Source organism: Camelus ferus, chromosome 11 (assembly GCF_009834535.1).
Source record: "Camelus ferus isolate YT-003-E chromosome 11, BCGSAC_Cfer_1.0, whole genome shotgun sequence".
Taxonomy (NCBI): domain Eukaryota; kingdom Metazoa; phylum Chordata; class Mammalia; order Artiodactyla; family Camelidae; genus Camelus; species Camelus ferus.
The window spans coordinates 62300514-62322191 of NC_045706.1; the positions used below are offsets into that span (position 1 = coordinate 62300514).

The window sequence follows — 21678 nt, forward strand, 5'->3', positions numbered from 1 at the left end:
GAGTGATTGCCCCTTTTTATTCCTAATCATTTTGAAGTTTGGACATTTTCTGTCTTTAAGTTTTAAGGGCTGAAGCTATAGTTTCTGTGTGGATTTATTTCCCTCCTTATTGTTCTCTATTGTTTGGGGAGGAAACACTGGGAGATGGGAGCCATGGTTCAACATTGTCTTTAATTATCCATCAGTCCTCTTGGTTCTGGTTTATTTTCTAAATGCAGATATGAACATGTTCTCAAACATTAACGTATCTGTGTGAAAATTCTAAAGAAGACACAATAAGCACATTTGAGTCATTGTTTGGGTTAGATGAGGTTATAAGGGTGGGACCCCCTTGATGGGATTAGTGCCTTTGTAAGAAGAGACACCTAGGAATTCCCCTTTTCTGTGTGCACACTCATAAAGTAATCACCTGAGCACACCAGGAAATGCCGGCCACCTACAAGCCAAGAGAAGAGGCTTCAGAACAAAACTGGCACTTTGATCTTGGACTTCCCAGCCTCCAGAACTGTGAAAAATTTCTCTTGTTTAAGCCACCCGGTCTGTGGTATTTTGTTACAGCCTCAAGCAGACTAAGACACACACATTCTCAAATACACATGCACTCTTGTATCACTTATCACAGCTTTGTTTATAATAGAGAAAAATTTGATAGGTGAAAATATATCTTAGCAGAGGACTAGGCAAAAAAGTTATGATAGAAACATATGCTAGAGTACTATCTAGTCATAACATACAATGTATATTTTCATTTTATTGATGTGAAAAAATGTATACAATGTATTAAGTGAAACCAATTGATGAAACAGCTCAAAGTATATTCCCATTTTGTTAAAAAATAAGTTTTAAAAGGAAATATACCCAAATATTTAAAATAGGTTTTATAGGATTTTAATTACATGTAGTTTTAATTTTCTTTTGTATATTTCTGTGTTGTCTATTTTTCATAAGTCATTATTTTTATAATAAACAAATGTTTTAATTTGTAAGAAGTTTCAGAAACACTGACTGTAGAATCTGTATGTGTGTACTCTGTCTTTTGGGAAGACATGGTTTGTTTAATAGGAATTATTTTTTTCTGGATATAATTGTACGAAGTAAGAGTTGAGGGTAAAGGTAAAGGGACACCCTTAAACAGAGTTGCCAGATTTCTGTTTGCAAAATCTGGAAATCCTATTTTAATGGAAAGTTGCTTTACTTTGTATATATGAGATTCTAAAAGCTTCATGGCACAGGAACCCTAGTCTTTTTAAATGTGCAAGTGAGGACACTCAGGCTCACAGAGGTTGGTGACTTCCTCAAAGTCATCCAGCAACTCAAGTGGCCACCAGGACCACAGTTCAGTCTTGGATGTTTCTTGCCACCCTGTCATGCCTGCCAGCCTTCTATTTTTTTTAGCCTGCTAACTGATAGCTAAGTCCATTAAAAATGCTTACAGGAATTGTGTTTAAGCAGTGATGTTACTTTGTCTTTAATCCAGTTCTAAAGTTTGTTTGTTTTAACAAAATAATACTATACAACATTGGTTGTATGAAAATATGGTATTACCTACCCAAATTACTTTATGTAGTTATCCTGGTGAAATTCTGTAATTTTGATCGAAAAGATGACCAAGGCACATTAAAAATTTTTTTTAATATTAAAATACTTTTAACGTGAAATAATTTCTAGTTTAAAAGCCTTTCCTTACTGGCATTCTTTTTTAGCTGGAAGCGAAAGAAGTGAACTGGTCCCTTTGGGAATTACATGTATATCTACTTCCCCAGCCCCTATGGGCTGTATTCCATGATGATCTTTTGGAATATTCGGTCTACTAACAGTCAGCACTACTGAAACATACACGCAGACAGCTACTTTTGTTTTATGGGGCCTGATTTTCTAGATGCTAATTAGCATAAATATTGGGTGCAATCTCGAGTTAGCCTGCTGGGGTTTTACCTCTCTAATCCATATACTCTCTGTGTGTCACGTAATCTCTCAGTGCTTCAATTTTATCATCTGTGAAATAAGCATAATGGTGATGCCTGCTTCACAAGATTACTGTTGTTGCAGTTAAATTTTGATAATACAGGTCAAGCATTTATAACAGTGCCTGCCTTATAATAATACACACTAACACATACAGCACTACTGCTATTATTCTAGTCAACTTATTGTATAGTGTCCTAAGCAAAAGTAATTTGAGAAGGCAGTATGTGAGATATTTGAAAAAGATATTCATCAACACCAGCAACTGTATCCATTAAATGTTTTATTGAGTGGATAGTGCTCGCTCTCTGGCTGGTATAGTCCAGATTTTCTTTGGGCATTCAAATGTACAGTTTGCCAAAAAAAAAAGTTTAATTATGCTGGAATATGGAATCTGCCTTAATATTCTTTTAACATCACAGAAATGTAAAGAAACTATCTTACAGGCCATAATCTTCAGCACTGAAAATTGCCCATAATACACTTTTGTTTTCAAGATTGAATTATTCTTTAACTGGTGTTCAGGCTCTACAAAAAATCATGTTAATATGCAGTGGTGGACTATAATCACATTCAAACATTGAGGTGGAGGGGATTTTCTATTATGGGAAATTAAATTTTCTGTGCTTTTTCAAGATTATTAACCTTTCCATTCAGAAGAAGTGTGAAAGATGCCATCTGACTCACTAAGTAAACTCACATGTAAACAGTCATCATTCCACAGGGACATGTTACTCTGGGAACAGACTTTTAGAATACAGTCCCCTAAGGGCAGTAAACTAAATTAAGTGTTCCATATATTTTTAAATTTAGATATAATTGGCATTTTATTAGTTCCAGGTATACAACACAGTGATTCAATATTTGTGTATACAGTCAGCCTTTCGTATCCTCTGGTTCTGCATCTGAGGATTTAACCAACCGTGGATCAGAAATATTGGGGAAAAAATTCTAGGAAGTTCCAAAAAGCAGAACTTGAATTTGCATCATGCTGGCAACTATTTACATAGTATTTATATTGTATTAGGTATTATAAATAATCTACAGATGATTTAAATTATACAGGAGAATGTGTATAGGTTATGTGCAAACACTGTGCTATTTTATATAAGGTACTTGAGCATCCATGGATTTTGGTATTCGTAGGGGACCTGGAATCAACCCCTGGAATACTGAGGGACCACTGTATTGCAAAATGATCAGTGCAGTAAGGCTAGTTAGTAGTTAACATCTATCACCACGCATAGTTACAAAAATGTTTTTTCTTATGATGAAAACTTTTCCCATCTACTCTTAGCAACTTTGAGATATACAACACTGTATTATTAACAGTAAGTCTCCATGTGGTACGCTACATCCCCATGACCTACTTATTTTATTGCTAGGAGTTTGTACATTTTAACTCTCTTAACCCATTTTGCTCACCCTTCACTCATAATGCACTTTTCACACTGAATATAACTGAATGAAGGCTGTTCTTAGAAGTGTCTTCTAGGCCCTAAATCTTAAACTCTTCAGGGCTGATTTCAAGATTTTATATTTTAAAGGGTTTCTTAATCTTACACTTTGACTCAAGGCCAGATAGTTACTGAAACATACTGCTCTTTTCCAGTGATTGGATTAGACCACATCTACTTTTAGCCACGCCTTTTTACCTATGATTCTGTGCATTTTAGCTAAGCATCTAGCATTTAATTTAGAAGTGTGTTTAACTTCATTATTATTAGTTCTTTAATAAAATAGATTTGTATCATACTCTTTTGAAGATTCTATTGAATTTTTAACCATTTTTTATAACCTTCCCCTAAGGTATTCCCATCTGTCAGCAGCACTTAATTTGGAATAACATGGAGCTTGAAGATGATTATTGCTTGAATGATTACAAGTGAGTGTAATTGCATATTAGCTGTTTTATAGACACTCAGAATTATGACTCCATATTTTTTTTTTTTTTCTGAATCCTTGAACCTTGTCTCTTCTGAATAGTTCTGATCCGTAGCTTTCAGTGTAAATCCCTAAGATGTGTTGGCTCGGTACCCATACTACCCGATCCTTGTCCTCTGATTGTTTGTTTTACCTTTTCATTATTCAAGCCAAACTACTTACTCCTGTCTTTTTAGATCTCCCTCTTCTTATCTTGCCTTATTTGCTCCTTTCTTTGAATATTGACCCATTTCCACCTGGCTACGTTCCTTTTCTTTCCATTTTCACAAGAGTTTTGGATAAGAGAGTATTGCTTTTCACCAAGTCTTTCATTTTTTCTTAAGCCCTCCTAACATGACACTAAGTGACACTGTGTGCACCAGTGATTGCAGATATACTGCCTGACCTTTTGTCTCTGTTTCTCACATAATTCTTCATGCTTTCCTTAGAATGAAAGGGTCTGAGGCCGTGTGGAATAGCTAGGAGAGCACTGGGAGTTGAGAGAACTTGTAAATTTGCTTTTTTTTTTTTTCCTATTGTTTTATTTTATTAAATAGATCTGCTGTTTCTAACACTTTGGGTCTTGAACAAGCTTCTTTTCTTCTTAGGGCCCCTTTCCCGACATGTGAAGTAAAGAGGCTAAACCACATGACCACAGAGGGTCCATTCCTTACTTTTATTCTGGGATGTCATGGCCTATTTAAAGCATATGAGAACTTCTTCATTTTTTCATTATTGATACAAGTATATAAGTTAACATTTTATTTTATGCACATTGCTGTATCTTTTTTTGTGTGTTTAGAGGGTAGTCATTAGGCCTGATAAACACATAATTATGTGTATATTTAAGACTGAATGCATTTTGATGATTGTGGTTTATTTTTTTTGTGTGTTAACTGTCCACAGCATTTCAGAAGGTTGTACCTTGAAGCTGGTATTGGCTATGCGTGGTGGACCTATAAATACTAGAAGAGGTAGGCATATGTTAAAATTATGTATGTTTGACAATATAATAGCAATATAATACAAAGCAATTTGACAATAATAATCTTCAAGCCAGATGATGTTTTTATAGCCTTAGGTTTTATTCAGATTCTCTTTATACTATTAGGTCTTAGAAGAACAAGGAGAACTTTGTTTCTCTAGGCATTGTTCTTGAAAGCCTAAATGCAGAGGCAGGAACTCATATTCCAGAAAATCTCATGATTCCTGATTCAGTCAAGAGAGATTTAAATATAAACCTCACCAGTATAGGGAAGGATAATGGGACGGCATGGTATACATATTATGTTGTTATCACTGTGTTTAGGTTCATACTGATCTTGCTGCTTTTTTTAATCCTGAGTCTTCAACTCCTGGGGTGTTGATTGTTATAGGAAATTCCTATGATATCTCTTTGCCTGGTTTGTGAGCATTTGGGTTTCATAGACATTATGGCCCTGTTGAATCCTTTTTTAAGGATGTGGGTGGTCTCTGGGAGTCCATTTGTTCATTCAGCAAACACATTTTGAGCATCTCCTATATGTGCAGTATTTCATGGGAGAAAAAGTTCCTGCTTCATAGCAATGCCTACAATAAACATGTAAAGAATTGATCTTGTTTTAAGCAGTTGTAAGTGCTCTGGAGGGAACAGGATTGCATGAGTGTCTGTGGCAGCAGGGTGGTATGAGGACAGCTGTGGAAGCGGCCTTGGAGAAGGTGATGAGCAGAGACTTGATTAAAAAGGAAGTTCGAAGCGTAGGAAGAGTGGGGAGTGTTCACATTTGCCTTGGATTCAGGTATGTCACGTGAATCTCCATAAAGCAGAGGCATCCTTAGATTTCTCAGAGCAGTCCTGCTCTGCGGGCCTTATTTTGGGGAAGGCCTTTGTATTTGTTTTGTATTAATGGCTTATACTTCTTCCACAAGTCACATTTCATCTCTGTGCTTCATAATTCTGATTAGAAAACAGGATTATCACCATCTTTTTTCTAGCTATTTCAAGAGTATTTTGTGAGATATGTTACTTTGGCCATTGAACTGTTTTGGATAAGTTAGAAGAAACAACAAAAATAATGTGAGCGGTGATTAACAAGCACTCCTAATATCATGGACTTTCCATTAGTTGGACTTAAGAAATTGTCCCATATGATGTAAGGTGATGTTTATAGTACCAGTTCTGAGGGTAGTGCAAGAACCCTAATGTGTTTACTGAGCCATTATGATAAGATAGAATTATGTAGCATTTAATGACACTTGAATTCCACTGTATTATATTTTTCAAAGTTGATTATTTGTGTATGGTATTGTCTTTAAAGCAGGATGCTTAATCAGAACATCTACTTTTCTTACTAGGACTAAAATTATGTTTATGAGGAAGAGTGTAAGTATCACAGATTCTGAGTTAAAAATATATGTATTTTTTAACTTAAAAAAAGAAAGTAAAAGACATCACTACCATTTGGTAATTGAAGCTTTGTAATACCTTTTTCCCTATAACTTTCTATGCCTTGTTTCTAAATTGGAAAATTAGCACCTAAAACTTGTCTTTTTTTTGACATTTTAAATTAAGTTGTTAATAATTTTGCCTTTATTGAGTCAACATTTTAAATTAAAAGCTTGCTATTATCCACCTTACATCATTGAAAACTTTGTGGAAAAGACAATCTATACCCAGATCTAGAACTTCTCAATATTTTATTTGAGGAACCTTATTTTTTTTAGCTATTTAATCTTAACTTGAAAATTATGGCTTAGAAAATACCTTTATCATGTGAATTCCAGTAATAGTTAGCTTTTAAAATTATTTGTGAATTAACCATTAACAAAACAACATAGAAAATACTTTTATATCTAAAACTAAATTTTATCCTTAACTATGTACACAATATTTTATACCTGATGAAATCAAAATGATTTTTCTATTATGGGAAGGTGTGTGTATACATACACATCTTCGATGGCAATGCCTCCCTAAGTAAGGCATACTCTGTTGGCTTAAGCAAGACTCTCATGTGGTTTTAGTAGTGGCAGTAGCTTAATTTTTATGTCTTATTAATGAGGAAAATGTAGCATTAACTTAAAATGACAATAAGTTGTTTTATAAATGTCTTTTAATATTTACATATTTTGTGCCTATGAAAGAGTATCAAAACATTCACATATTTTTATAAAACAAGCTAAATCTTACTGTATTTCTACAGATTTGTGTTTTAGCAGTAGTGATATTGAATTTAGGGTAGAGCATCTTTAATGTTTTTACCTATTACTTTCAGAGTTTAATATTTCTTATTGCTGTAACTTTTTAAAGGGTTGTATAGCTCTGTGATTCTGTTAATAAATAAGCTACTTGAATGAAAGTTACGGAGTTTGAGAAATTGTTGCCTCTTTTAAGAAAGAACAAATGTTTCTGCAGCTTGACATGAAAATGTCCTTGGAAGCAAACTTTTTTTTTTGGTAATGATTACTTAGACTCCCTGATCTGGGGTTCAGTGGCTTTTAGGGCATCAGCCTATGAGCTAGCAATCTCCTGAGGCTCTTTCCCGCCATAGGAGCAGAATCTGGCTACTGTGATGACAGTGGGTTGAGTTGATGGCTGCAGTATTATTCAGACCCAAGGACAACTCCAGGCCACTAGAGCTGTGTGCTCTGACTAGATACATAAGACACGTGCCAGGACACTTGGGGTCTTGGGAGGATGCTTTCAAAGAAACAACATATTGATCATTACACACAAGGCAGTTTTAGTGCACTAAGGGCCCCCTTGTGTTCTGAGTTACTCTGTACTTTTAATTACCTGACTTCAGGTCAAGAGCTAAGAAGAATCAGCCTTTATATAAAACCAGAAAAAGAAAAAAGGATTTGTTTCTAATATGTTTCCCAGTTGTGTGTGTGTTTTTTAATTAAAAGTAAGTGGAATTTATTTTGCTTTTAAATTATTGATTATTGGAACCAACACTTGAAAATATAGGGAGAGTAAGGTGTAAAGTGAAAACAGTCATAGATAATTATGTCATAGAATCAACAAATATGCGCTCTGGTGGCACAGGTATTTTGGTTAGATTGTGTCTTTGTACGTAGCAATATAATCATTTCATTTCTTTCATGTTAATACATGGGGAATGCTGAATTAACTATAAAAAGACCAGAAACTTACTTGCAGAATCTAATTTATATATATATATGTGTAGTATGCACAGGTTGTTGTTCAGATTCAGCACATCATATCCTGTCAATGTATCAAGATGCATAAAACTTGATAAAAATTGAAAGCTTGTTTATCAATTTTTCCATTTGTAGTTCCTATGGAAGATCCACTTAGGGAGATGGCTGAGTACATGGATTCCAGTCGAGATGAGGTCTGGGAGAAGACCTCCTGCACCAAACAAGTTACGTTTTTGGTATACCGAGAAGGAGATCAGTTGAATTTCTTTCGTGTAGTAGATAGGGGAGATGGCACTTTAACACCATTATCTGAATCTTTAAGGTAAATAGGTTTTCATTTGCATGTCTCAGAAATGAACACTGTATGATACACCCATCAACCTTCTGTTTACCTGTGTTGTCAAAATAATCTTAGTATATTCACAAGACTGACTAAATTTTATGAATTCTCAACTTTTCCCCTACCCCACCCCAGTTATATAATTCTGAAATTAGCCTTCATATGATTGATATGAGTAATTTTTAAAATTGAAGTTTCTTTATGATGTAGGATTTTTTCATAAAAAATTTATTTCTATCACTCTATGAAACTCTAAGATGCCTACTAGATTATAGAATCTTGTTATAATTGTGTGTTATTATATAACTGTGGCATAATGGAAAATCGCTCTGTTTTTCCAAAATGTAACTTCCTGCTTAAAGGTGGATAAATCTCCTTTCTTCTCTAGTCTTGTTTTCCTACTCTAACAGGAAGAGGGTTTGTTGTATTCTAAAATCAGAAGGAAACAACTTTAAGGTACTTAGCTAGTCAAGAGAATCAATTGGACAAGGTAACCTTTAAGTTTCACTCTGCCTTGCTATGATTCTTTGTCTCCTTTGCCTCCTTTAAGTCGCTAAACATGTACTGAACTTTTTATAGTCTCCACACTAAGCCTTGGGTTAAAAAGATTACTGTCCTTCCCTTCGTGGGACATGCAATCTGCTATAAATAGTATCTAAAATACAATATTGGCAGTTGTTATGAAAAGACACCAACATCAGCAACTCTGGAAAAGCAGATGAGGGCCTTCATGTTGCCTGAAAGATGAGGTGTTAGGGACAAACTCTGAGAAAAAGTGACTTTAAAAGAGGAGTAAGACAGGCAAAGAAAGGGAAGCTATTCCGGGTAACTAAATTTAATTCCGCAATGTAAAAACCTAGTGGCAATACCATTCGTAGGAAAAACAGCTTGTAGTCTGGAGATCAGTTTCTGTGGGTTGAGAAGTCTACGCACAGTTTAGGTAGGTGCTCTGCTCAGGGTCCCACAAAGCTGCATTCAAGGTGTTGGCAAAGGTGTACTCTTACCTGGAGGCTTGACTGGGGGAGAGAATCTACTTTCAAGCTCATGTTGGCATAATTCATTTCCTGGTGGTGATGTGACTGAGGACCCTGATTTTTTGCTGGCTCTTGGGTAGAGGCCGCCCTCATTTCCTTTTGATTTAACTCAGAATCAAGTGATTTGGGGCCTCAATGACATCTGCAAAATCCCTTTACTTCTGTCATATTCTGTTGAATAAAAGCAAGTCGTAGGTCATGCCCACCCTCAAGGCTAGGAGAGCGTACAGGGTGTGAGCACCAGGAGTTGGGAATCATGGGGGTTCCTTTAGGATTCTGCCCATTATAGAGTGTTATGTGGAAGAGGGATTATATTCATTCTTTGCTGCCAGAGAGCAGACTGTGACAACGGGTGCTGACCGCTGGCTCTAACGTGTCAGGACTTGGTTAGCACTGCAAATGTGGCTTAAACATAGGGGCTAGAAGTAGAGAAGAGGGAGCAGTGAGGGCTGCAACTTTACTCAGTGTCTCTCACTTAGATGATGAATAGAGTTTCCTTATACCAGCCTCTCCATGTGCTAGATAACTGTTGTGGTGGTTTTCTTCCATAGAACATCCTCTTTTGACTCTCCTTTCCTAAAGGAAAAAAATCTAAGCTCTGTGGCTTAGCATGGAAGGCCGTTTACAACCTGTCATCATCAGTTTTTCAGGTCTCTTTTATCATGCCATGTTTTTGTACATCTTTTTTCCTTCACTTGAAGTGTCATTTCCTCCTTTTACCCCTTTTTTTTTCCCTATTCAACTTCTACTTGTGTTTAAGACATAATCCAAATGTTGCCATGGATTTCGATTAAAATTGTATTACTGTTCCTCTTAAGATAATTTTTTTTTGTTTATTTTTCTCTTCCTTTCCATTCACCTATCAGAACTGGTTAATATGGGATAGGGTGGATGAGAAAGGGGAGCAGAAAACTTTCTGTTCATACCATATCTCGCCTGTTCTAGGAGAGCTTTCTTACTCTTCAACAGAGGGCAGCAAACATTTTTTTGTAAAGGGCCAGATGGTAACTGTTTTAGAATTTTCAGGCCAAGGGATAAAACTAAGGATACCATGTAAGTACTTCCATGACAAGAGAAAGTAAATTTCCACAAAATTTTTAGAGACAAAATACAAAATATAAAAACAATAATTAAGTACATGTGTATGTTTAATTCAGGTCTACTAATGAGAAGAATGGAATTCTTTTTGGTGGGAGTAATAGTTTACTTAATTGAGCTTGAAAGATAGTGTTGCCTATCAAATTTACAAAATCAGTTTTAAACTTCGTCTGTTAATATTGATCTGTAATGAGATTTTATGTATTTTATCTTTGAAAACGTCTTTTCATGCAGACGGGTAGTGCCAGATAGTGACAGCAGTCCTTGAGCATATGATTTTAATTGAGCATATTCTTCACTTGGAAGGCATTTATAGAATTCTGTCAGAGTCTTCTCTTGCTGTTGGCTTTTAGTATGTCATTATGATGCAGATTAATCACTTTTCAATTGCACATTTCCTCTAACTTACAATGAGGTATGAAAATGCTGCCTGGACTTTAAATTTGAGTTGAGAAAGTGTGTCTGCTTCAAATTCGTGTGGGAATAGAGATCTCGCTTTGTTTTTAACTTTTGAAAACATTCTACTACGTGTGATTCCAAGTAATGCTAGTTGTCAGTATGACATTACTGCAGTGTAAGTTTCTCATATAAATATTGTTTTGCCTTGTAATTTTAAGTGGAATTCATTAAGAAATATTATCAACTTCATAATAAAAGCAAAGTTCCTAAGGCGTTTAGCGTTGCATATTAGTGATTGAGAGTGGTCACAGTTCAGAAAAATTCGGTGTCAGCCCTGAGCTAAAAACAAAAAAATCAATAAAATTGCTACCGCCAAGCCATTGAGCTAATGGTTAAGTTCATCAGACACGTGAAATTTATCGACACTGCTGGTTCAGTAATACATGATAGGCTGAAATTCTTACTCCAGATAACCTGCTGACAAATAATATAATGAGTAACCATAGGTTTTAAACACCTTGCATTTTCATCAGTTTGTAAATTTGTCCAACAAGATGTTTTTTCTGTTCCACACATATTTTTACTCCATCGGTTATAGCAGATTTCACTTCAGTTTGTACTGAGTTAGTGTTCTAGCAACTTCTTTGAAAATATTCTTACCTGTAGTTGTTTCATGCAGACCATACATAGGAGCCTGTTCTTTAGTCACTTCAAATTTGGTGTTGATGCTATGAAGAAAGGAAGACAACTGAGTGGTATCAGTAGCTTATATTGACTCATCAAAAGCCAAGGAAAACAACTCAAATCATTTGCCTTATTTTTTAATTGACTATTGATGTTGCTTCCAGTGTTCTCAACTCTTCTAGAAATTATTCTTGCCAAAGAAATAGTCTTTAAAAAGGTTTGTTTTCTCTGGACCCATTTCTTCAACTGCTATGACCAAACATGGTTTAATCAGTTCACAGTCAGTAAGCCTTTCCTTGCTCGGCTAATAAAAAAGGCACTTGGAAACTTATTTTGGTTGCACTCTCATTTTCAGTTTTTATTTTTGCGAAGAGATTCTGTTGTGATGAGGTACTCCATGTAAAATTTTCTGCTTTTTTGACCACTGCTTTCCTGCAAGTTGGAAATGTCATGATCTTTTGACTGATACTGTCCAAATATGTTGTTTTCCTTTAGAATAGCTATAGTGTCAAATTGCATAATAAATACAGCTCTTTGATATCTAGTTGTTAGCAGAGCAATCTGCTCTCTCCTGTGCCCTAAAAGTCCATACTTCTCTTCTTGTTTTGACATGTTGGGTATATACTGGTAGTAAAGTGTCATTGCATAGCAATACACATGGCACTCAAAATGCTGTTGAATTATGACTATGCCACTGTGATTTATAGTGTCCCAAGCCACAGTGAAAAGCAATGAGAGAACCACTTACAATTTGTTGTAGCTGTTCAGTCCTGCCATTGTAGTGCAAGAGCAGAATACAGTATGTGATCAAGTGAGTGTGGCTGTGTTTCAGTGAAACTTTATTGGACACTAATGTGAATTTCATATAATTTTCACATTGTGAAATTTTATTTTGATTTTTTTTCAGCTATTTAGCGATGCTCTCCTAGGGCAGTCTACCCAAGCAATAGAAATAAAAGCAAAAATAAATGGGACCTAATTAAACTTAAAAGCTTTTGCAAAGCAAAGGAAACCATCAGCAAAATGAAAAGACAACCTATGGAGTGGGAGAAATACTGCAAATGATGTAACTGACAGCTTAATTTCCAGAATATACAAACAGCTCATACAACTCAATAACAAGAAACAAACAACCCACTCAGTGAAAAAGTGGCCAGGAGACCTGAACAAATATTTCTCCATTGAAGACATACAAATGGCCAATAGGCACATGAAAAAATGCTCAGTATTGCTAATTATCAGAGAAATGCAAATCAAAAGTACAATGAGGTATCACCTCACACAGGTCAAAATGACCATCTTTAGAAAGTCCACAAACAATAAATGCTAGAGAGGATGTGGAGAAAAGGGAACAGTGTTGGTGGGAATGTAGTTTGGTGCAGCCATTATGGAAAACAGTATGGAGATTCCTTAAAAAACTGGAAATAGACTTACCCTATGATCCAGCAACCCCAGTCCTGGGCATATATTTGGAGGAAACTTTAATTCAAAAAGATGCATTCACCCTAATGTTTGTAAGTGCACTATTTACAGCAGCCAAGATATGGAAGCAACCCAAATGTCCATCAACAGATGGTTGGATAAAGATGTGGTTTATTTATACAATGGAATACTACTTAATACTCAGCCAAAAAAAAAAAAAAAAAGCCATTTGCAGCGACATGGATGGACCCTGGAGATCATCATACTAAGTAAGCCAGAAGGAAAAAGAAAAATAACATATGATATCACTTATATGTGGAATTAAAAAAAAAAAAGGACTCAAATGAACTAATTTACAAAACAGGAAGAGATTCAGACATAGAAAACAAACATGTTACTGGGGGGAAGTGGAGGAGGGTGGAGAGATAAATTGGGAGTTTGGGATTTGTAGATACCAACTACTATATATAAAATAGATAAACAACAAGGTCCTATTGTTTAGCACAGGGAACTACATTCAATACCTTGTAATGACAAAGAATATGAAAAGGAATATATATGTAAATGAATCACTATGCTGTACACCAAAAATTAATGCTATTGTAAATCAACTATAACTTCAATAAAAGAAAGCTGGAAAAAAATAAGCGATGGACTGAGTTTGGCCTTGGTCATAGTTTGCCGACTCCTGCTCTAAGAAGAAACAGAGAATTGGGTGTGTATTTGATTCATTCTGATGCAGGATCCAGTATCAATCATCATTTTTAGTCTCAAATCTTTTTAGTTAATTGTGTTACTTTACTTTTTTTTTTAAAGTGGAAGGATGCATTGCAACATTTAAATGGTAATTTATCTGTGAAAGTCACATGAGGACTTGGCTTCAGGATGAACAGTATTTGTGTTGAAACAAATAATATATTTGCCCATCTCTTATTCTTTGATATTATTAGAGAAAAAATTTAGAGAAAGTTAAATATATCAATCATTCAAGAAAATATTTAGAATAGTTAACTATAAAGAAAGATATTTGGGGATTAATTTTATAAGTTATTATGTTATCCTAGTCTTTGTTACATTTTCCCATTTAGAAAAAAAGTTGGGATTGGTTTCTAACTGATCTCATGAATTTATGCATTGTGAGAGAAAACACAATAATGTGATACTTGTAGAAAAAATTAGGTGAATTTAAGTGCTTTTTATCCTCTAAAATGCATCTAGTGAAATATTTATCATGACTGTACTTTTTTACATGTATATACACACACTGTTCTCTATGGGAAAACAGTAAAGGACCAGTTTTTTAATGACAGGAAAGTTGAGTTAGAAAACTCTTTTAATATTTAATATGGGTAAATTTAAAATGCCACAGGATATAACAGAGGAGCAGTTGAAGTTAAAATATAATAAGGTAACCAAGAATAGAATACACTTGAGTCATTTCTTCCAATTCCAAGGGTGGACTGGCAGAAATCTTCACTCAACCCTCCTTTTCAGGTATGGTTAACTTCAAGACAAGAACCTTCACATACTGTAAGTTCTGTCACTTATTTGGGTACATGAGCATGACGCAGTAAGATCTGTTGTTTGGTGCCTGGGGAAGCAACATGAAGTAGTATAAAGAACAGGCTTTGGAACCAGATGGACAGGGGATTTGACTCTTAGGTGCACCATTTACTAGCTCTCTGGCTTAAACAAAATCACTTAACCTCTCGAGTTGACTATAGCTTCCTCATTTATAAAATGGTGGAATATATCACCTTATATGGTTTTTGTGAGGATTAGAAATAATATGTGGGAAGTGCCTGGCAGAGTAGGCATTCACTAAATGGTAGCAATGTTAATTTAGTGTTGTGCCAACTGTTAATTTTCATACCGTACTAGGCACCTATAATAGGTAGAGAACGATTGTCATGAGTCAAACACATGAGTCTCCACAAGTTATGGAGACCAGTTGCCGCTGTTCTCCCTCCTGGTATCCATGGCTGCTGTGCAATGTAATTAACCCATGATTTCAAAATGTCATCAGTTTCACCATGTAAAGTTTATGAATGGGACTCTCCACTCTCTAACTTTGCCTTCGTGTGGTGGTAGTATGTCCTTCACAAGCATTATGGAGTATGCTCTGTTAAGGTAATCTTGAATTGTTTCCATTTTCTTACAACCATATAGAACAGGAAGCCTTATTAATTCTCATACTACTTTAGCATAGATTCATACTTTAATTTTCCGATAGTAAATTGGACATGGTGGCTAATATACATTCTTATTATGCTCTGTTTAAAATTTTATTCATTCTTCAAATATGCTGAGCTTGTGTGTTTTTCAAACCTTTACCATTCTAATTTTCCCATTATTGAAAAAGCAGAATGAAATTTCAATCATGTTTGTATTCAGTTCAGCAAACATTTATTAAATATGTGCCAAGCACTGTGCCGGGTGCTAAGACTAGGAAGGTGAATGAAGTGTAATATCTGCTTTCAACTTGCTTACAAATGGGGGAGTAAGAGGGAAAGATAGACACGTAAGAATAAATATGAGGATAGTGTGGTAAGTGCCATTATATTACACAGTCAAAGAGGTCTCCAAATAATAATGTTAAGGTATGAATAAATGTCGTGATTGACCAGTAATTGAAATGTTTTACCTGTTTAGTAATTTGTGTCATGCCTTGATCAGGGTGTATTTTTTCATTTTAAAACCTATGCTTTAATGGATGGATACATTTCCACACATAAAAGATCTTCACTTATGGTACACTGACTTCATATAAAAGATCTTCACTTATGGTACACTGACTTCAGAAAAGCTCAGCTGTGCTGGATTTTCAGTAATGCTAGGTCATGATATTTATCCCCACTTATTTTTTCCCTCCTAAGAAATACATGTTTGAAATACATTTGCCTTGAATTTACATTGACAAGATGGACTTACTATTTTATCATTAGCAGCATCTGTAGTTTCTATTGCCCGTAGAATATTTTTAGTCATCGGGTGGGCATCAGACACATTTCAATAATAATTATTGTTTTCTTTGCAGTGGTGGTTCTGTGTATAATTTGTATACTGATGAAGATGAGGAAGTTGAGCCTTCTCCTTCTGGGCAACAGATAATTGAAAATTCAATAACTATGAATAAGATGAAGCTGCTGAAGGCTAAGATGGAGAACATGCATCTCAGCAAAAAGGTGAAGCTTGGCCAGGTCTTTCTCAGTTTCTCCCTGCAGGGCTTACAGCCCTGAAGTCTGTTGGTAATTATGGAAACAAAAAGATTTATAAAATATTACTCATTTCAAGTTTCTGGCGTCAGTTATTTACGGAGATGTTAAGTGTGATGGATTGATTTTTTAGGCCAGGAATGCATCTAATGTGATAATACTGAACTTAAGATAATTCCTAATTTTTAAAAATTTCATATTTCTAGAGCTAAGAAGGATAATAAACGGTAGCCTAACCTTAATTTTGCAATAGTTACTTTAAAAACTTCTGTTAATATTTATTTATTATGGATATCTCCTCTATCTGGGTGTTTATAAGGAGTGTTCAGCTCTACTAGGTATTGTCAGTTTTACAAAGTGGTTCCGAAGTAACTGAATGAATTCTGTCCAATAGTGAATGAGAGTTGCATTTTTCAAGCATTCTTACCAGTATTTGGTAATCTTTTAAATTTTTGTTGTTCTGATTGGTATGTAGTGGCATCATCATATTATGGTTTTAATTTGTATTTCTTTGACTAGTAAAGTTGAGCACCTTTCATGTATTTATTGGGTATTTAGATATCTCTTTTTTGTAAAATGCCTGTTCAACTTTTGCCTGTTTTTTTTTATTGGGTTGTATATGTTTTGCGTATTGATTTTTTGAGGTCTTTTTATATTCTGGATATAAGTTCTTTGTCATGTATATATCACTACTCTGTTTACTTTGCTTTTCACTCTTATAGCTCATCTCTTTTTCTTTACTGAAATATAATATGTACACATAATAAATTCACAAATCTTTAGTGTACAGCTTGATGAATTTTTACTTTTATATACAGTCATGTACTTAAAACTCAAATTAAAATAGGATTTGTCTTTCTCTCCAGGTTTCCTTGTAACCTTTCCCAGTCAATTCCTGCCTTTCCTTACTCCCAGAAATAACTGCTATTCTTACATGTCACCATAAATTAGTTTTTACTGTTTTCCAACTTTGTATATAAATAATATCATATAGAATATACTCTTTTTTGGTCTGATTTCCTTTGCTCAAAATAATACCTTTGCAGCTCATCCATGTTGTTGCACGTATCAGTTCGTTCTCTTTTACCGCTGTGTACTAACCCACTGTATGACTATATGGGCATACCTCGGAGATACAGCAGATTCAGTTCCAGACCACTACAATAAAGTGAGTCACATGAAGTTTTTAGTTTCCCAGTGCATATGAAATTTATATTTACACTGTACCATAGTCTCTTAAGTGTGCAGTAGCATTATGACTAAAAAACAATGTACATACTTTAATTAAAAATACTTTTTTGCTAAAAGATACTAACCATCCTCTGAGCCTTCAGTGAGCTATAGCAGTAACATTAAAGATCCCTGATCACAGACCACCATAACAAATATAATAATAATGAAGGAGTCTGAAATATGGTGAGAATTATCAAAATGTGACCCAGAGACATAAAGTGAGCAAACGCTGTTGGGAAAATGGCATTGATACAGACTTGCTCAACAGAGGGTTGCCGCAAACCTTTAATTTGTTAAAAAAAAAAAAAAAAAAAAAAGCAAAATGCAGTATCTGAAGCACAGAAAAGACAAACACAATAAAATGAGGTATGCCTGTACTTCGTTCGTTCCTTCTCTGTTTAACATTTAGGTTGTTTCTAGATTTTGGCTTTCATTGACAAAGCTGTTTTGAACATTTTTATACATGTCTTTGGTGGACACGCGCACTCTTTTCTCTGGGCACATAGCTAGGAATGGACTCGTAGTGTCATAGAGTAGGTGTATGTGTAGCTTTTGTTGTTTTGCTAAACAGCCTTACAAAGTGCCTGAACAGTTTACACTCCTATCAGCAACAGGAAAGTTCCAGTTTGTGCCACATCCTCACCAACACTTGACGTTGTCAGTCTTTTTTATTTTTTCCATTCTGGTGGATGTGTGGTGGTTTTAAATTACATTTCTCTAATGAACAATAATGTTAAGCTTTTCATATGCTTATTGGCCACTAAGATACTGACTTTTGTACCAACAGTCTTTATATCACGTGAATCACACTGTTTAAATACAACATTTTTTTTTAAAGATACTGACTTTCGTTAAGTGATTATTCAAGTCTTACTCATTTTAAAACTTGGGTTGTCTGCCTTTTACTTACTGATTTGAAGGCATTTTTATATACTATGGATACAAGTCCTTTTACAGGTATATGATTTATAGATATTCTGACACTTGCAACTTGTTCTTTCACTTTCTTATTCTTTTAATGAATAAATATTCTTTATTGTAACATATTCTAACGTATTGGTTTTCCTTTTATGATTACTACTTTTTATTAACTTTTTATAAAGTCTTTTCCTACCACAGGGTTTTGAAGACATGCTTCTGCATTTTTTTTTCCTCCAAAAGCTCTATGATTTTTACTTTCTCTTTAAGATTTATAATCCATCTGGGAAAAAAGCCCCACAACTTTAAAAAAAAAATGTATAACGTGAATTAGAGTGAAGACAGTTTTCTTCCAGAAGATGTGCAGTTGGCCTAGTTCTATTAAAAAGAAAAAAATCCTTTCCCCACAATCCTAAATGTTTATGTACCTAATAACAACTTCAAAATACATGAAGCAAATGTTACAAAGAGAAATGGACAAATCCATAGTCACATTAGCTTTCTATACTTGCATTGTCAAAAAATGACAGGAAAGATGAACAGAAAATTAGAAAGGATATAAGAAGACTTGATCAGCTATCAACCTGTTTGTCTGTATTGACATTTAAAGAATGCTCCACCTAACAACAGCAAAATACACCTTCTTTTTAAGTGCATCCAGAACATTTACTAAAATAAACTGATACAACATTGTAAAATGATTATAAATCAATAAAAAATGTTAAAATAAATAAAAAATAAAATTAAATAAACTGTATTGTGTGCTATGAAACAAGTCCCAATAAATTTTAAAAGATTCAAATCATACAAAAAAGTTTCTCTTAATACAATAGATAAAATTAGGAGTCAATAACAGAAAGATACCTGGAAAATCTAATATTTTGGAAATAACAAACTTCTAAGTAACTGACAGATCAAATAAAAAATCCAAAGGGAAATTTAAAATTACACTGAATAAAAATATTCTGATAATGTGATGAATTTATTTTTTTAATCTGAAACCATTCTTAGAATGAACCACTCTTGGTTGTGATGAATTTTCCTTTTTATGTCTTTAGATTAAATTTGCATTTAGGATTTTTGTTCATCAGAGACATTGGTCTGTAATTTTTCTTTCCATTCCAACATACAGCAAAATTGGAAGAATTTTACAGTGAACTCCCATTTGTCTGCCAGCTAGATTCTATAATATATTAAATATATATTTTTTAAAATTTAACTATAATAAAGTAAACATACCATAAAATTTACCATCTTAGTAATTTTAAGTGTATGTACAGTTCAGTAATGTTAAGTACATTCACACTGTTGAGCAACAAATCTCTTCATCTTGCAAACTGAAACTCCGTATGTCCCTGCTCCCCTAGCCCCTGACAACCACAGTTCTACTCTCTGTTATTTATGAATTTGACTTTCCTGATAACCTCAAATAAGTGGAATCTACAGTATTTGGGTTTTTGTGACTTATTTTACTTAGAAAATTTCTATACTTTTGTACGTCACAATTTCCGTACTTTTTAAGGTTGAGCAAATATGTATATATAACGTTTTATTTACCGACACATCTGTCAGTGGAGACCTGTGTTGCTTCCGCATTTGGCTATTGTGAATAATTCAGCTAGGAGCTTGGGTGGGCAAATATCTCTCTGAGACTCCACTTTAAATTCTTTTGAAAATGTACCCAGGATTTCAAGATCATATAGTAATTCTATTTTTAACTCTTTTGAAGAACTGCCATACTATTTTCCATAGCTGTTGCACCATCTTACAATCCCATGAATTGTGCATAAAGGTTTTAATTTCTCTATATCCTCACCAACACTTGTTATTTTTTTTTAAATAGTAGTCATCCTAATGGGCATGAAGTGATAACTCATTGTAATTTTGATTTGCATTTTTCTAATAATTAGTGATGTTGAGCATCCTTTCATGTTCTAGTTGGCCATTTGTATATCTTTTTTTTGAGAAATGTCTGTTCAAGTGTTTTGCCCATTTTGAATCCTTTGATAGTATCCTTTGCTACACAGAAGTTTTAAATTTTGATGTAGTGCAGTTTTATTTATTTTCACTTTTGTTGCCCATGCTTTTGGTGTTATAGCCAAGAAACCATTGCCATATCCAGTTTCATGAAGCTTTTCCTCCTATGTTTTCTTCTGAAGATTTTATCATTTTAGATCTACACATTTTAAGTTAATTTTTGCATATGATATAAGGTAAGGGTCCACCTTTATTCTCTTGTATGTAAAATCTAGTTTTTCCAACTCCATTTGTTAAAGAAACTGTTCTTTCCCCATTGAGTGGTCTTGGCACCGTGTTGAAAGTCATTTAACCATATCTGTGAGGGTTTATTTCTGGGCTCTCTATTCTATTCTATTGGTGAATATGTCTGTCTTTATGCTAGTACCACACTATTTTGATTACTGTAACTTTGTAATAACTTTTGAAATCAGGAAGTGTGAGACCTGCAACTTTGTTCATCTTTGTCAAGATTGTTTGGCTATTTGGAGAAAGAGAAAGAAAAATGCCATATGATATCACTTATATGTGGAATCTTAAAAAATGACACAAACTTATTACAAAACAGAAACAGACTCATAGATATAGAGAACAAACTTATGGTTACCAGGGGGGAAAGGGTGTGGGAAGGATAAATTGGGAGTTTGAGATTTGCAGATACTAACTACTATGTATAAAATAGATAAACAACAAGTTTCTACTGTATAGCACAGGGAGCTGTATTCGATATCTTGTAGTCACCCATAAAGAAAAAGAATATGAAAAGGTATGTATGTATATGTATGACTGAAACATGCTGTACAATAGAAATTGATAAACATTGTAAACTGACTATACTTCAATTAAAAAAAATTGAAAAAAGATTTTTTTGGCTTTTTGGGGGTCCTTTGAGATCCCTCATGTATTTCAGGATGGATTATTCTATTTCTGCAAAAATATGCCACTGCGTTTTTGATAGGAATTACATTAAATCTTTATATCACTTTGACTCATGGCTTATTTAAAAGTGGACCCCTTAGTTTCCATACATGTGAATACTGAATACCTTTTTATTATTCATTTGTAATTTAATTTCATTGTGGTCAGAGAACATACTCTAAATGATTTCAGGCCTTCAGAATTAGTAGAGGATTGATTTGTGGCTAAGCATATTGGTAAATGCCACTTACGTACTTGGAAGAACTGTGTAGTCTATCACTATATATAGTGTTCTGTATATATCAATTAGATAAATTTGTTAATTGTGTTGTTCTAGTGTTCTGTATCCTTTCTGGGTTTTTTTGTCTGT

At 34.3% G+C, this 21678-nt stretch overlaps 1 protein-coding gene across 7 annotated transcripts in view; it reads left to right on the forward strand.

Annotated features, from left to right (window-relative positions):
- The window catches only part of ZFAND4 (zinc finger AN1-type containing 4), a 61154-nt gene that overhangs the window by 23516 nt on the left and 15960 nt on the right, over positions 1-21678 (forward strand). For 5 of the 7 annotated variants that reach the window (XR_004324052.1, XM_032491706.1, XM_032491702.1 and 2 more), the window contains exons 3-6: positions 3775-3850; positions 4795-4862; positions 8167-8353; positions 16046-16193. Coding sequence is in view for 6 of the 7 variants with exons in the window: in XM_032491706.1 (XP_032347597.1) it covers positions 3775-3850; positions 4795-4862; positions 8167-8353; positions 16046-16193 (479 nt within the window). In the remaining variant the exon portion in view is untranslated. Of the gene's footprint in view, positions 1-3774; positions 3851-4794; positions 4863-5494; positions 5667-8166; positions 8354-16045; positions 16194-21678 lie in introns of all 7 variants that reach the window. The other 2 variants (XM_032491704.1, XM_032491705.1) reach the window with 2 other exon arrangements.